This window comes from Chrysemys picta, chromosome 13 (genome assembly GCF_011386835.1).
Source record: "Chrysemys picta bellii isolate R12L10 chromosome 13, ASM1138683v2, whole genome shotgun sequence".
In the NCBI taxonomy this organism is placed as follows: Eukaryota; Metazoa; Chordata; order Testudines; family Emydidae; genus Chrysemys; species Chrysemys picta.
Window position 1 is genome coordinate 39,180,129 of NC_088803.1, and position 15,774 is coordinate 39,195,902.

At 47.1% G+C, this 15,774-nt stretch overlaps 1 protein-coding gene and 1 long non-coding RNA gene across 2 annotated transcripts; one reads left to right on the forward strand and one right to left on the reverse strand.

Moving 5' to 3' along the window:
* Positions 1-1,835: 1,835 nt before the first annotated feature.
* On the reverse strand, positions 1,836-9,305 carry LOC135975343 (uncharacterized). The gene is made up of 3 exons (XR_010592275.1): positions 7,738-9,305; positions 6,704-6,844; positions 1,836-6,476 (listed from the first exon to the last, which is right to left on the reverse strand). It is a non-coding gene; the product is annotated as an uncharacterized LOC135975343 (long non-coding RNA).
* A 1,130-nt stretch (positions 9,306-10,435) lies between these two features.
* SNAI1 (snail family transcriptional repressor 1) lies at positions 10,436-15,242 on the forward strand. Its single transcript, XM_065565968.1, has 3 exons — positions 10,436-11,176; positions 12,004-12,519; positions 14,010-15,242. The coding sequence occupies exons 1-3, from the start codon at positions 11,098-11,100 to the stop codon at positions 14,189-14,191; spliced, it is 777 nt and encodes a 258-aa protein (XP_065422040.1). The 5' UTR covers positions 10,436-11,097; the 3' UTR covers positions 14,192-15,242.
* Positions 15,243-15,774: the final 532 nt, after the last annotated feature.

Sequence of the window (15,774 nt, forward strand, 5' to 3'; positions counted from 1 at the left end):
GCCTTTGTGTTGTCTTGAGTCTAAAGCTAGACAGGCTAAAGTGTGTCCCCTCCCCTCTTTCAGTGAGATGGACTCTGAAGTCTAATTCAGTTTAATTGAAAAAAGAACAGGAGTACTTGTGGCACCTTAGAGACTAACAAATTTATTAGAGCATAAGCTTTCGTGGACTACAGCCCACTTCTTCGGATGCATATACTATATACTATATGCATCCGAAGAAGTGGGCTGTAGTCCACGAAAGCTTATGCTCTAATAAATTTGTTAGTCTCTAAGGTGCCACAAGTACTCCTGTTCTTTTTGCGGATACAGACTAACACGGCTGCTACTCTGAAACCTGTCAGTTTAATTGCTCACATTAACAGTGTAGCAACTTTTAGTTGAAAGGATATTCTGCATCAAATCAGACTGTCCATTTATTGTTAAAGGGGTTGGATGTGGGCTTCAGATTCAGGACAGGTGAGAAGTTGAGAGCAAGAAATGATTTGGCTGTGCTCATGGAAAAATAGATGACCAACACTCTTCAAGTTTGGCATTTCAGCAGATAAATAGGAAATTGAACAATGCCTTGGCACCTGTTAACCTTATAGCAGGATTTACAGACCTATATGATATGTCACTCGAACTGTAATCAATACTTAATGTCACAAGTTGAGTTGTAATGTGAAATATGGTGTGCACAACTCAAACTTCAGTTCTTCACAAGTATTTAAGAACTATAGCAAAGTCTCTTTAAAATACCCATGCCTGCTTCTTTAGCAGATAAACAGAGAGAAAATACAGATTGTGTTTTATCAGTACTTAATTACTCAAAGTACCCAACCCCTATATGTTCAGTTTACAGTGAGGTTGGGTTGGTGCTTTGGATAAACTTTGTTCATCCAGAGTGGTAGCCGTGTTAGTCTATCAACAAAAACAATGAGGCGTCCTTGTGGCACTTAGAGACTAACACATTTATTTGGGCAAATAAATGTGTTAGTCTCTAAGGCACCACAAGGACACCTCCTTGTGCTTGTTCATCCAGTGTTCAGAAACTCTGTATTAAATATAGGTTTAGCCAACAAATGGTAGTTTGATTTCTTAACCAGGTGCAGTAATTTCTGAATGCGCATGAAGTACTCTGCCAGAGCATCTTTCAACTCACTGTCAGCAGCCACCCTTGAGGCCATAGCGTATCCAACATGCTCCTTGTTGGTGTTAATCTAATCTGTCCTATTTTGGAACTATAAAGTCCCAGTTTCTAGGAGTGAGGTGGCATTAAAGAGGAGACTTAGCAAGAAGGAGGGATGCCATACAGTTAAGCAAGAGTGGAGGGTGTTTTTGTTTTGAACTAAAGTTTATCCTCAAGTCGGATGAATAGGTCTGATAGATTTGCTCAACCTCCACCTTATTAGTGATGAAGGGTGAACCCAACAATCCACGTCTAAACACAATCAGCCTTGCTTCATTACAATGAATCCCACCCATGATATGTTAAAAATCTCAAACAACTTTCCCTGTGAAGGATGCCTGTGATCTACAATACTAATGAAATGTATCCTGGATTCTAATTTCTCCTCAGTTACAAGAGCACTAGCCCTCTGACTATCTGAGGTACTCAGTTGGCCCCTATCATTGCAGTATTTGAGTGCCTCACAATCTTCAATATATTTATCCACAACTGGGAAGCTGAGGTTCAGCGGGTGTGTCTCCACTGCACTAAAAGACTGGTGGCTGCTCCAGGTCAGCAGACTTGGGCTGATGGGGTGCAGGGCCTGTGGGGTTATAAAATTGCAATGTAGACAATTGGGTGTGGGATGGAGCCTGGGCTCTGGGACCGACCCCCTTGTGAGGGGGAGGGTCCCAGAGCCCAGGCTGCATCCCAAATGTCTACATTGCAATTTTCTAGCCCTGCAAATCTGAGTCAGCTGAATGGTCCGGCTACAGCTGTGCCAATTGTCTTTTATCACAGTGTAGACAGACCCAGACAGGTTAAGTGACTTGCTCACGGTCTCATAAGAAATCTTATGGTGGTGGAGTAGGGAATTGAAGTCTCAAGTTCTAGGCTAATGTCTAGCCACTGGACCATCCTTCCTCTACAAAGGGTGAGCTTGGTTGTGCTGCTGGGCTATTCTCTACCATTCACCCAGCGAGTAAAAAAGCAGAAGGTCCTCTCTGAAAACCACACAGCTGCTGTTTGAGTTTGTGTTGCCATCCAACTCTTCTTGGATAGTGTCTCTCACAGCATCTCCCTCCCTACTTCACAGCTGAACTGAGATAAATAACTTGTTTTCTTTTCCCTCGCGGGTTAGAAAAGAGAAGAGAGTTGGGGGATGTGAATGGTGAAGAGCGGGAGAGATACCGCCTGCGTTCTGGCTGGTAGTACCTGCTGAGAAGGGTATTGTTTCCACTACAACAACTGAACTATTACCAATGGGGGAATTTCTTAAACTATTGCACTGGTGTAGAAAAGGCCTTTGGAAAGCTGCTCACTGCTACTATCCATTGTCTTCAGCAATGGTTTGACTATCTACTGTCAGTTATGCCACCTTCTGCCAAGCAGCTGCGTCCATGGCTGCTAACTCTCCCTTAAACATTTATATCCCCTAAAGTCAACTTCACTGCAAGGCCAGTTGTCAGAAGCCAGAAATGTAGTCCTGCCGCATCCCATAGCCAAACTCAAGTCTGGAACTAGCCTTCCAGGCCTTGTCTGACATAGGGAAAAAAGGTGCTTTATAGGGGGAGGAGGAGGTCATTCAAGAGGGCTCCAGTTTACCTCAGCTGAAAATCCCATTTGTACCAATGTGGACAGTTTTAACCGTTGCCTGGATTTTGGCAGGTCAATTATAGCTTCCTCAACCATGGGTCTGTTGGGGCAACGTTGCTTTATGACTAGATAGCTAGAGTTCACCTCAAGCAGCTACACTGAAGTAAAACTACACTTGGCCTTGTCTATAGTAGGGTTTTACAATTGTTAGTAATCTCATCGTAAAAGCTTCTTTCCTAGTATAGGCATGGACCTAGTTAAATGGTGTTGAGTTAATTTGAATAGGAAAGAATCCCCCTTTTTCCTCCTTGTCTAGACAAGGCCTGAGGCTGCGTATGGAGAAAGTATCTTCTGAGTGCCCTACTGCAGTGCTGGAAACTACAAAGGAAGTGGCTGCGAGGAAGGGAAGTTGGGTAGCAGCACTTAAACAAAGGAGCCATTTGTCCATCTGCAGTGGTAGATGGAGCCAAATTGCTACTTTTTAAAACAAAAACACCTTTCAGCTGAAAGAGCTTTAGGCTACCTGCTGTCCCAATCTATGCTCAGGACAGCATGGGAGAGGAGCAAGAAGGGATAAAAGAAGTGAAAATGGATGAGATCCACTAAGGTGCTTAGGTCTCATTTTCAGCCATTGCTGTGATCCACAAATCTGCTCAGCTGCCTAAAGTCTGTAGGAGCCTAAATTCACTCAGTGCCTGAGTTTTTGCAGTAAAAGTTCCCTTGGTGCTTGTTTCTGCCTTGGAACATGTGCACTGCTGCCTCACAGTAGGGGCCTGGGCCTGGGCCCTTAAGTCCTATGGTGATTCAGAAACTGGGGAAGAAAGGCATTCAGGTGCCTAATGTGTGGGCAGTGCCAATCCACAGTGCATGTTCAGAGACTGCCTACACAATTGATGCAAATTCACAGGCAGAGCTCAAATAGCCTGGGGGCAGGAGGGAAAGCAGAGGAGGATATCCCTTTAACTATTAGCTTAGTGTGTAGGGTACTCACCCAGGATGTGGGAGACCCTGATTCAAACACACCCGATGAGAAGGGGTTTGAACAGGAATCTGCCCCATCTCAGATGAGGCTAGGGAATATTCTGAGGTGGGGCTTCTTCAATCTCACTTTAGTTGTTCCACTTTAATTAAGTAATTGCATATTATTTGAGCCAGAGAAAGGTAGAATGACTCTATAAAGGGTAGAGCATTCACTTGAGAGGTGGCAGAGCCCTGTTCAAGCCCCTTCTCATCAGGCAGGGCAGGGACTTGAACAGGAGTGGGGGGAAGTCTCCCACATCCTGGATGAGTACCCTAACTCGGGAGCTAAAGGTTCTAAAGGTTACAAGGGAGGTGTCTAATAGGCGGTTGGGTGCCTGCATGTTAGGGCCAATCTTTCCGCGGTTCATGACTAACAGAGATAGGGGTGCCTCCCTCCATCTGGGATTTAGGCACTGAACTCAGAAAGGGTTAAGTACACAACCCTCTCCTCAGCACCTCTTGTTGGCTCTCTGCTTGGCATGCGGCTTTGTGGCTCATGATCAATCACAGATCACACAATGTACTCAGATGTTCAATACTTTGCAGCTGATTATACCCAACCTCCACCTCTTTCATACTAATTTTAAGACAGTCATGGGGATCTTTTTTGTAAGGAAAAAAAATAACTTTTTGCTGTGTTGAGGTGGTCACAGCTGGAAATTTAGCCCCATGACTCCAATTAACATTAATTGTAATTTCATGGTTAAATCCCCATGTTTTGGAGTGCTGGTCCCTAAATTACTTATTCATAATGCCCTTTTCTATTACATGGAGAATCACATCACAAAGAACCCATAATGGCCTCTAAACAGCAGAGGGAGTCCTTGCATTTTAGAGAAACTAGGTGCAGTATCTGCTTTGACCAATGTGAACTGAAGCCATACACACATTGCAGGCAGCCTGTCTTGCGGGCCTCTTTTCTGTTAGCTATCATCAAACCCCCTTCTTTAGAGTATTCCTTAGAATCGTGCTCCAACGTTTGTTATAACGGTACCATGTCCTACAGAGTTTCAAAGCTGGGTCAAATTATGCATCTAAATAAAAAGTCGATCAGTCTTCCGTGATGCCTCGGTGAAGTATTAGAACTTGCTTTTTGTTACGGGAAAGTTCCACTTACAGCTCCAGCCCCTCAGCACATGGCAGTCACCGTAAGAGTTTTGCTTTACAACACGAATTTTTAAATGGCCTCCTATTGAGCAGAGAACTTAAAAATGAGAAAATCCTAAATAGATAATCTAGCTCATCCTCTGGCTAATGCTGGATTTCTCCCTGTGCTTTATTAACAGGACTAGCATTTCAGAGCTGATGGAGAAGAGGCCGTTCAGGAAAGGAAACCACTTAAGTGAGGACTGGTAACAAAGTCCCCCCAAAAGGGCAGGCTATCAGCACTACCCACTCAATAGGTGCAACGAGCAAGTGATGGGCAAACCCCGAGCCTTAGAGGCTATTAGGGAGCAACTATAGACAGCCTGAAGGTGGACCTAGCAACAGAAAATCAACACAAATGATGCACCCAAGGAAGTTCTTTGCACCTCTTTGATTTCCACACACCATCAGCCAAGGTAGTGGATCTTGCCTGGGTGACTTGCATTCATTCTGCAGACTCCTAGCAGACCTTCAATGATAATTCTACCCAAAAGCTATTTGACTTCAGGACAATGAGTCCAGGGTTGAAGTTAGCCCAACATTTTTCACCGCCTTTTCCTTTTGTTTGTGGAGGGCCCAAACCATTACCCATGTGCCCAATGGTAAACCACTCCTCAGCTGAAGTCAACAAACCTGAATGAAAGGAGTGACCACTGCTGCTACTCTGCCCGTTCGCTTTCACCTGCCTCCTAGCCGAAAGCAAGGTCTGTAGAACAGCAAAAGGCTAGTGCTGGATGCAGAGGAGAGAGTATCTACTGTGCCATTAAGGGATTCCCATCCTGTTCTTTCCCCTTCCTTCCTCAGCCATTACAAGACTAAAGCCAACAGCTCTGTTAGAACCAACAGGAAACTCAAGACTTTTACAGCAGATGACTGGACCGGTGCTGTCAAGTTTTACAGCAAAGGGGAAATGTAACTAATTTGAGAGGCGAGAGGGTCAGTGTGAGGTAGGAGCAAAAACTTTGGCTAAGCCTTTTAAAGTGAAAAATGATTCTTCTCTATAGTGCCAGGAAACCTGGGCTCTTCTCATTCTCCTTTGACAAGCTGGCTATGTTTGCCAGCCTCCCAATAACCCATGCCTAGTGGCGAGCTGAAACATCTGCGGTATGGCCATAACCCCTCACCCCAAACTGTAAGTCAGTATCCACTTGCATTAAAGCTCCAGTGGCAACTATTCAAATAATCATCGCGGGGGTGGGGTGTGTGTGTGTGTGTGTGTGTGTAATTGACCACTCTTGTATATGGAGGCGGGGAAAGAGGGACCCCAATGAATTCGGAGAGAGTAGGAAACAGCTCAAATTAAAGATCTGTGTATTCTGAACGGCCCCAGTGTTTTGTCGCTGATTCTTATCCGCCAGGAACGAAAGAAGCCCAAGCCAAACCGATCAGAGGAGGTGCGCCTCATCGCCACCTCGGGGCGCCTGGGTAAGGACTGTCGGCTTCTACAGCTCACCCAAGTCCATGTTTCAACTTGCCGACCGCAGCCAATGTGAGCATGTTGGGAAGCCAGGAACGCTCTAGGGCTCTGTTCATTACGGATGGGAAATACCAGGGGTCTGAACTTTTCCTGTAAGAAAACAGAATATTCCTCACTCTGCGGGTTGCAAAGCTCCCTTTCCAAACGCGCCCCGAAGCGGTGCCGGGTTGGAGTCTGCAGCCAGAGTGAGACAATAGCCCTGCCAGAGGTGTGAACTGCCCCAGTTCTTCTCCATGGGGCGTTGGAGGGACACCATCAAATTTAACACCTTCCTGTCTGGAAAGCTTTTGCCTACTGCTGTGACAAGTAACACTCACCCTTCCTGTAAAGGAACAACCTCAGGGAGCGGGAGAAATAGCTTCCTCTGGTTTTGTGGGTAGCGCATTTGACAGCATTTTCCGTAGGTCAGTTTCACAGGTTTCCCTGTTGGAGTAGTTTCTTCCGTTGCTTGTGGGAATCTTTTCACAGGTAGACGAAAAAGGGGAGAAATTTAAACCAACAACAGAGACATTTCAATCGTAAAATTAAAACCGACAAAAAATGGCAGGAGGACCTCCTAGGCAGGGCTACTACCTAAAACTGGCTTTCAAACGGCCGAGTTTGGCTGGTGCCTGAGGGTAACCTGTCTACACTGCTAACTGTTGCGTTGCTGGTTGTTTTAGCTGCACCATCAGTCGGTTCTGGGTTCATTAGGACAGCATGGGCCGGGTTTGGGTTGGATCTCATCGTTTCATTTTCTAATCGGACCCCCTGCGCCCCGCGTACAATCCAGAGCAAGGGAATCTTGTGCGTCTATGTCAGCAGTTGCATGGCTCTGCGCTACTAGTCAGGTTTTCCTTTTGTTCGTTAGAGGATTCCTCATTAGGGAGAAATACTGAAACACAGTAAATGTTGGCCCAGCACGTGTTCCATTCACCATTGCTGTCAATGAGAACCTCTCTGCTGACTTCAATGGGAGCTGAATCTGGCGGCTAGAGACACTGATTGAATCAATCGTTACAGTCCCTGGATAGACGCCAATTGACTTCAACAGATTTTTGTTTTGGTTGGTTTTTATCAGGGCCCTAATACCTTGGCTAGACAGACAGCTAGAAATAATGTATTCGTTAGGAGCAATCAGCAGGATTTACTACTGTTTTCTGGTTTAAATTCACTTTTCAAGTTTTTCTTCAATTAAAATACTTCAGGACTCTGAGGACACATCTGTGCCTACTAAACTTATCCCTGTTAATAACTGCCTCTTCCTTATAGTCAGTGCTGCCTGCCTCAAGCAGGATTCCTGTTTCATGAAATGAAGATGCCTTTGAAATTCATTAGAGGTGCACCTGAGCAGGGGTCAGACTTTTCCTACCTTCATGGGTGTTTGCATCTGGAATTTCAGTGTGGGGGAGAGCCAGGAGGATAGGATCTGAACTCAGGGGAAGTGGGTCGGTATTTAAATGGAGGGGGGAGAGAAAAGTGTGCGTTGGTGGGGGTGTTGAGTCAGTCACATGCCTAGATCCATTAAAGAGCCTCTTTATTTCCAAGAAAGGGTGAATTTTAGTAAAACCACATGGTAGAGTATTTGGGGGGTGTCTTCCCCGCCCCCCAAGTGGCACATTTGAGCTGCAATTCCATTTTCCAATTCCTCTGCTGGCTAGAGGAGCATGGGGTTGACAAGATTACACATGGCTGATATAATTAAAGGCACACAATTACACTATGCGTAACTTGATTTCTGAAATGATTTTCTTTACAATGGAGTTTTCCTTAGATTTTAAGTAGATGACTTGTATCTCTGGCTTCAGGCAATGCTGGTCTGTGTGTCTGACACCTTCTAGCATATCATCACACTTGTGTGTTTAGCTTTAATCCAGTCACATCACCTTGGTACCAGCCGTCTGTAGTATTTTGATTTTTAGATTTCCTTGGACAAAAAGCTTGATACGTTTTATACAAACTATACTTCCCCCCGGGAAACGACGTGCAGTCACTTTTCTAAACCACTCACCTATTATAAATTCCTCCTTGGATCATTTTAACAGTTTTATAACTAACTTTTGAGCTCTTCAAACCTCCCCTTCAGTCAATAGCACCTCACTTTATGACCCTGTAGAACTGTCTCCACCTCCTTTAACTTCTCCTAATTGTGTCAATTTTGACTCACTCCAGCACAATAGGAGTTACCAACTTGAAAGGGCAGTGATCTGGGCCCGATCTAAATCTCATTGAAATCAATGGGAAACTTCAGTGGGAGTCTTGTCCCTGCTTTTAAAGAGGAGGAGGGCTCAATAGGTATTAACTTTTATGGGAGTTTGTTCTGAGTTAGAACTGCAGTTTAGCGCGCTTTTGTTGTGCCTGCGGAAACACACGTACGTTTTAAAAGCAATGGAACACACTAGTGGTCAGTTTGGTTGCGGAGGGACCCTGCTGCTCCTGTCCATATGTTAAGGAGTTCCCAGCTACAGCCATAAGATTAGTGAATCATTACGGTAATAATAGCAAAGTGATTTTTGCATCCTCTAATTTTATTCTAGATTTTGTAAAGTTTTCATTCTATCTCCCTGTATTCAAAACCACGCAAAAAATTATTAAATGCATCAGTCCAATAAATGAAGAGTAGAGGGTGGCTAGGGGCGTTATCGTGTCCAGCAGAGGAGTCCCAGAGTTGTCTATCTCTTCCCCCATTTGGGTGAAGTTATTAGTCAAGCCATGCGTACACTAGAAAAAATGCATCCGTTTAGCCATATACCTTTAAAATCAGTCTAGTTAAATCACTGCAAACGCCAAATGTAGATGACTTTAAAGCCAATGTAGACACACTTAAATGGGTCTAACACTTGCTTAAATCGGTTTAGTTTAGTAGGAAACTGTTTAATCCGTTTCTCTTAAATTCAGGGCTGTCCCGTTGATATATGGGTTTGGGGCATTAAAAAAATTATTACTCTGTAACAACTTTTCCCTTTTTCTGGTTATTCCTCTCCCCTCCTCACGCCCCGATTTTTAAACCCTTTGAATTTGAACCCTTTCAAAATAGCAGCTCATCATGAAACTTGTCTCCTCCAGTAGCAAGGAGAATAAATCCTGATTTATTCGGATCTGAAAACAGTTTTCCTTAGATGCCTGCAGAGGGCGATGCTGACCCAATTTGGAAAGAGCCGGGAGCCTCTGTTCCACGTGGTGGTGCATTTGTTTGAAAAAAGAAATATTTTGTTCAGCAAATAGCGTTATGAATTAGGCAACAACTAAAATCGAATCAATTCAAGGCGTCTGCTCTTGTCCTAAACTGGGCCTGGCGCACAGAACCTTGTTTGGAGCAATGAAATAGATGATGTGTGAGTAGGTTCTCCGGTGATGGCTTTTCACTTTAATTTCGATCACCCTGTAAACTCCCATTTTAGTCCCTTTTAGTCTAGCTCGTTTTTTAGTGTCTTGCCTGTCCCACTTCCCCCCCATCCCCACCGCTTGATGATGTGCAGATACCAATCTAGCAACTCTCTAGCTTGCTTCCAGGCCTCCTCACAGACATCTGTACCAACAGCCCAAATTATCCTCCTGGAGCTGGGGATCTAGCCTCGGGCTGAGCCCTCTTCAATCTCCACTTGCCCAGGGCTTCCCCGGCCCGCACCTGCTGTCCCTGGAATGCAGAGGGCGCAGGTGGCATCTGGTTGACACGTGTGAGCTTGCAGCCTGGGAGAGGAAGCAAAGTTCACCAAAGAGACAGGAGCTGTCTTGAAATCTGTGCTAATGCCTCCCTCTGTAGCAGCTCTTTAAAGACATGTGCTGCTTTGGGGACCTAAACACCCAGCTGGCCCTGAGCACAAGCATATTAGCTTGCGCAAGTCTCTCTCTCGAGAGAAACCCCTTCTTTCGGGGCAATCTGCGAAAGCTGGACCCAAACTGGACCTCACTGGGTGCGTTCTGTGAGAGAGGTCCCAGCTATAGGGGCTGGGATTTGGTTCTGCTTCTGGTGGAGGGAAGAGCCAACTGTGATGTTCAAATGCGGTCTGGATTGAAACTTCCCCAAAGTCTGTCCATGGCAGCGCTTGGACTGTGTCCCTAGCCAGGACAGGGATCAGAGGCGGAGAGCACGTCTGCGTATTGCTTGAAACCTGAGAATAACTGTGCTAAAGGGTGGAATTGACAGCAATAGAAAGGAGCCTCCTTGGGCACCGTCAGCCTGACTCTGTGCGTCTCCCATTTAGTGCTTTGCAAAGGCGCCTCTGACCGGTAACTCTGGGGGCCCTAGTTGCTCTTCTCTGTGCCCCGCACGTGTGGGGGGGCTCTTGCCAGCCCGGACAATGGGACTCAGTGCAGCCGGTCAGCGGGATGGCTTTGCCCGCGCAGGCTGCGGTGCGTGCAGAGAGGGGCTGGCCAGGTCTCTGTGCGGAAGCCTCACCTCGTCCTGGCCCAGCGCCTTGGGGCTCCGGGAGCTCTGGCCGTGCTGGGACTCCGGAGCTGGGCAAGAACACGCTGCACCTACTGGACCACAGAACTGCAGAGACCCTCCCCGTTGCCGGCCATTGGCTGCCAAGTGACAAGGGGCGTGTCCGTCTCGCCCCCTCCCGGGCCCATATTAGCAGCCGCGAGCTGGTGGGCTGCTGAGGTTGGTTGCGGCAGCCCGGGGACTGGCCGGCGGCGGGGGATTTTAGGGCCAGCGTCCCTTGAAGGCCCGGGTAGCTGGGGAGAGTGAGCGAGCGAGCGAGCGAGTGGAGACGCGCCTGGCCGCAAGATGCCGCGCTCCTTTCTGGTGAAGAAGCATTTCTCGGCCAGCAAGAAACCCAACTACAGCGAGTTGGAGAGTCAGACCGGTAAGTGTCCCCGCCACGGGGGCTGCAGGGGGGCGCTGGGATCTACAGGATGGCGCTGCGGGCTGGGCACGGGGATGGAGGGGGGCGCTGCGGGCTGGGCACGGGAGGCGCTGCGGGCTGGGCACGGGAGGCGCTGCGGGCTGGGCACGGGGACAGGAATTGCAGGGGGCGCCGGGAGCTGGAGTTGGAATGGGAGCTGGGCACGGGGGCAGAAGCTGCAGGGAGGCGCTGGGGACGGTGTGGGGCTGGAAAAGGGCACTGTCCGCAGTGCACTGTGACTTCGCCAGGCTGGTGCGCCCCGGGCACGGGAAGCTGCGCGTGTTGCGTCTAGGGCGCCACGCACGTGCGAACACCTCGGGCGTGAGTGGAGCCAGGGGCGCGGCCTGACGGGTACCTGCCCGGGGCTGCGTTGTCCGCGCAGGGGTCTCCCGGAGGGAGTCCGGCATGTGGCTGCTCTCCATGTGCTGGCGCCGGGAGGGCCGGCTGGGCGCGGTGCATGGGCAGCGCACCTGCCTCGCAGCCTGAGTCACGGGAACCCATCGCCCAGTCTGCGCCCCGGGTCAGAGACGCCGCCCCCGCTGATCCGATCGTAGGGTCGCGCTGCAGGGTAATGCCCCGCTCCGCGTACAGCACCTGCGATCCAAGCGTGGCCCGGCCAGGAGCTCTGGGCCCCCACGGCAGCCCCGGGAGCGGAGGGACCCCGCTTTCTTTGCGCGGGTCGCGCTGCTGGGGCCCGATTCTGCCCCCACCCCATTGAGTTCAGTCAGCGGTCCCGTGGCTGCGCATCCTGGGACTGGCTAACCGCCGCCCGCTCTGCTTCTTTCCAGTGATCGTGTCGCCCTTTCTGTACGAGAAGTGCCCCCTGTCCCTCATCCCCCAGCCGGAGGTCCTGAGTCCGGGGGCCTACTACCCCCCGCTTGTGTGGGACACGGGGCTGCTCTCCAACTTCTTCACCTCGGAGACGGAATACAAGACATGCGCCGCTTCCCCCAGCCCAGAGTCCAAGCCCCTAGACCTGACCTCCCTGTCCAGCGAGGAGGATGAAGGCAAGACCTCTGACCCGCCCAGCCCGGCCTCTTCTGCCACCGAGGCGGAGAAATTCCAGTGTAGTCAATGCAACAAGTCCTACTCCACCTTTGCCGGCCTTTCCAAGCACAAACAATTGCACTGTGATTCCCAGACCAGGAAATCTTTTAGCTGCAAGTACTGTGAGAAGGAGTACGTGAGCCTGGGGGCTCTCAAGATGCACATCCGAAGCCATACCCTGCCCTGCGTGTGTAAAATCTGCGGCAAGGCTTTCTCCAGGCCCTGGCTCCTGCAGGGCCACATCAGAACCCACACAGGTAACAGCTGACTCTGGAGTTTCTCCCTTATCTCCTCCTGCTCTTGCCTCAACCCTCAGGCCTGCAGCCTGAGAAGCATCTTATCTGGGGGAGATAAGGGCTTCCCAAACCCTGGGACCTCTCTCTGTAAAATGTCCTTTAAATACCTTTCTGCAATCACAGGGCAGATTCGTCCTGGGTGTAAAATCAGGGTAACTCCATTCAGTTCAGTTTGCACCCCTTGAGGGTCTGGCCCCAGGTGTTCTAAAGAGCGCACAGAGAATTAATGGTGAAAGCTTGAGCAGAGATGCACTTTCAGTGACAGTTTTGTGATTTGGGTGTGTTCTCACCCTTCTGTTCACAGCTACCTGCTTACCTATGCAAGACCGCTCCTGCTCCTCTTCTCCCCCCCCTTCCCCCACTCTTTTTTAGCTCCTGGAGTAAAGTTCACATTATAATCTGCAGTCTTTCCTTCTGCTAGTGTCAGGGTTGTGGACACTGGGGGGGAACTTGACCACCTTGATATGAACACTGGCCCGTTACCCAGCATCCCTTTAATTCTCCAGGCATATGAATCCCTCATGAATCAAGGAGGATAAGCTTAGTTCCAACACAAAAGCATCATTTCAAACCTCATTGATTTTCATTGTTTGGCTAATGGTACTATTGAGCAGGGAGTAGGGGACACTGAAGGCTCATGGTCTGTGTAGGCAGGTGCTTTAATGTAGCAATGCTGTTAGCATCGTGCACCTGTTACTGTAATGCCCCAGGCAAAGCAACAGACTTGCAGCTGCCAGCCTGTTGAAGCTTTTAGCTTTTAATCCAAGAAGTATCACATTTACAATGCATCTCCCTCAGCATCTTTTGTGCTTGTCACAGGGATAGTTTAATTGTTACTTGGCACTGATTTCACACCCTCTTGAAGTACTAAAGATGATGTTTGAAGGAAACTAGAAAGACTTAATTGTGCTTTCTAAATTGAGCAGGCACATTTCTTTCTCCAGCCTTTCTGCTAGGAATTCACCCTGCTTTTCAACACTGGGAGGTGGATGAACAGAAAAGGAAATAGCTATACTCCAGTTTTAGAGCCCTCTGCTTTCAAACACTGCCTGCTGTGACACAATTAATAATAATACTTACTGTGCAAACAGTCAGGTTCAACAACACACCTTCCCATGAAATATTTGTGTCCTTAATTACTTTGTGAAATCGTGGGGTTTTTACCTTTCCCTGGCTTTACTTTTCAGACAATTTCATGTAACTGTTTGGGAATGCTCTTTTTACTACTTAATTCCTAAGTGTAGCATTTTGTCTAAGTGGATCACACACACATACCAATGTACGTGCATTTATACAGAGAGATTTATAAATGCCCTTTAAAATCTCAATAATACTCAGCACTTCTTTTCAAAGAGCTTTTAACAAACTTTGCCCATTGAATAGCTCACTCTTTGATATTCTCCATGTGTTGATGCACTATTTAATTGTGAATGCTTCTCTTTGTTTTATAGGTGAAAAGCCTTTTTCCTGTACACACTGCAATAGGGCCTTTGCTGACCGCTCTAATCTCCGAGCCCACCTGCAGACTCATTCAGATGTAAAGAAGTATCAATGCAAAACCTGCTCCCGGACTTTCTCCCGAATGTCACTACTTCACAAACATGAAGAAACGGGCTGCTCTGGAACTCGCTAAAGGTTCTAAACCCCAAGGACTCTTACATGCAAATACATGTATTGTTACTAGTTTCTATAGGAGGTAGTTTCCTTCATATTGCCATTACAGTGTCTATGAAGCCCTGTATATCCAGCTGCTTTGGGCCTTAAATGATATTTTTACCATGCTCTTCATCTTTATACCTCTGGCGCAATTTAAAGGTCTGATCCTTCTTCCATTGAAGTCAATAGTGAAACTTTAATTGACTTCTGTCACCACAGGATCAGACCCTCTACCATGATTGACTGCCTTATAAAATGAAGGCATGAAGAGTTTCCCTCAACCCCAGCTAAATTCAGTGGATGCAGGATCAGGCTTATTGATATCAATCTGAGTGTTGCTATAGACTTAACAGGTGCCTGTTGGTTGCTGAAGTCACTCAGCACCTTGCAGGATTGCGCCCTGAACCATGACATACAGCTGGTCTGAAATATATATCACAGTTGTGTGTGTAGTTTTGTTTTATTTTTTTAATGAAGGACAAAAGCGAAGTGTTAAACATAAACCCCTTCTTCTCCTTGATTGTGTATATGCCGCCTGCAGAAGGTGTAACTATGCAATAATACAGTATCACATTAGTTCTCAAGCAGCTGCTTCTCCCCCAGCACAATGACAATTTGCAATGCCTACAAGATTAACAATGTCCATAAAAGGCATTGGTAGCCATTTCAAACAAGAATCCTGTTTACAGAGCAGCTATGCACTCAAGCACCTGTTAATATGACTCTTAACAACTGCTTTTCAAGAGAACTGTGACTAATAGCAGGCACTTGTCAGATGATACAATGGTGGCTTGTGCAAAGCACTGGCCATTGACAGGTGTGTGCCAAAAGAGCTATTTATGGTTATTGACAGGTGCCCAGTGAATGCATCTTTCTTTGTACATTGTTTTCACACAATCATAACAGAGTATGTTTACATTTCAAAGGTACACTGGTATTTATATTTTTGTGCCACAATTTTGTACTGATGAAACTTTTATATAATTATATACAGTTTATTGATATTCAATAAAATGGTTAATTTATAATATGGTCTTGTGGCTACTTTTTTTTTTTTTTTGAACAGTGAATGCACACTTGAAACTGCAAAAAAATATATACCAGGGACCAGACTGTGACTCCCACTCATGTGCGTAGACTCCTTGTCAGATTGTGTTAATAATGGCTCACTAATGTGAACAAGGGGTACTCGCAGTCTGGCTCAAAAACTGATGACAACACTTTAAATTCCTGAAAGCTCTTATGAGCCTATGTAGCTGAAGGTAAATGGCAGTGGTAATCTGACCGTAGCACCAGTAGTAGTAATATGTCCTGAATGCCCATGAAAAGGGATAGTACGTGGCTGTAATCATGGAGATGGTTTTTTTAGATAAAATTTGTGGTGCAGATGCAAAGAGCCTTCGTTAGAGTAAAATTAAAAAGTGGTGCATTTGGGGGAAGTACATGATATGTCTTAATCACAAACACAGCTTGCCCTTTTCTCTTTTCAATTGAGTCAGAGACAGCGGACATGGAAAAGACCTATTAGGTCATCTCCCATCCACCAAACAATGCAAGAAT

What these genes read in the sequence shown, in the direction of transcription:
- SNAI1 (XM_065565968.1), top strand. Translation starts at nt 11,098, where the DNA reads ATGCCGCGCTCCTTTCTGGTGAAGAAGCATTTCTCGGCCAGCAAGAAA. An exon ending in CGAGTTGGAGAGTCAGACCG is followed by an intron (nt 11,177 to 12,003) that starts GTAAGTGTCCCC and finishes GCTTCTTTCCAG; the next exon opens with TGATCGTGTCGCCCTTTCTG. An exon ending in CCACATCAGAACCCACACAG is followed by an intron (nt 12,520 to 14,009) that starts GTAACAGCTGAC and finishes TTTGTTTTATAG; the next exon opens with GTGAAAAGCCTTTTTCCTGT.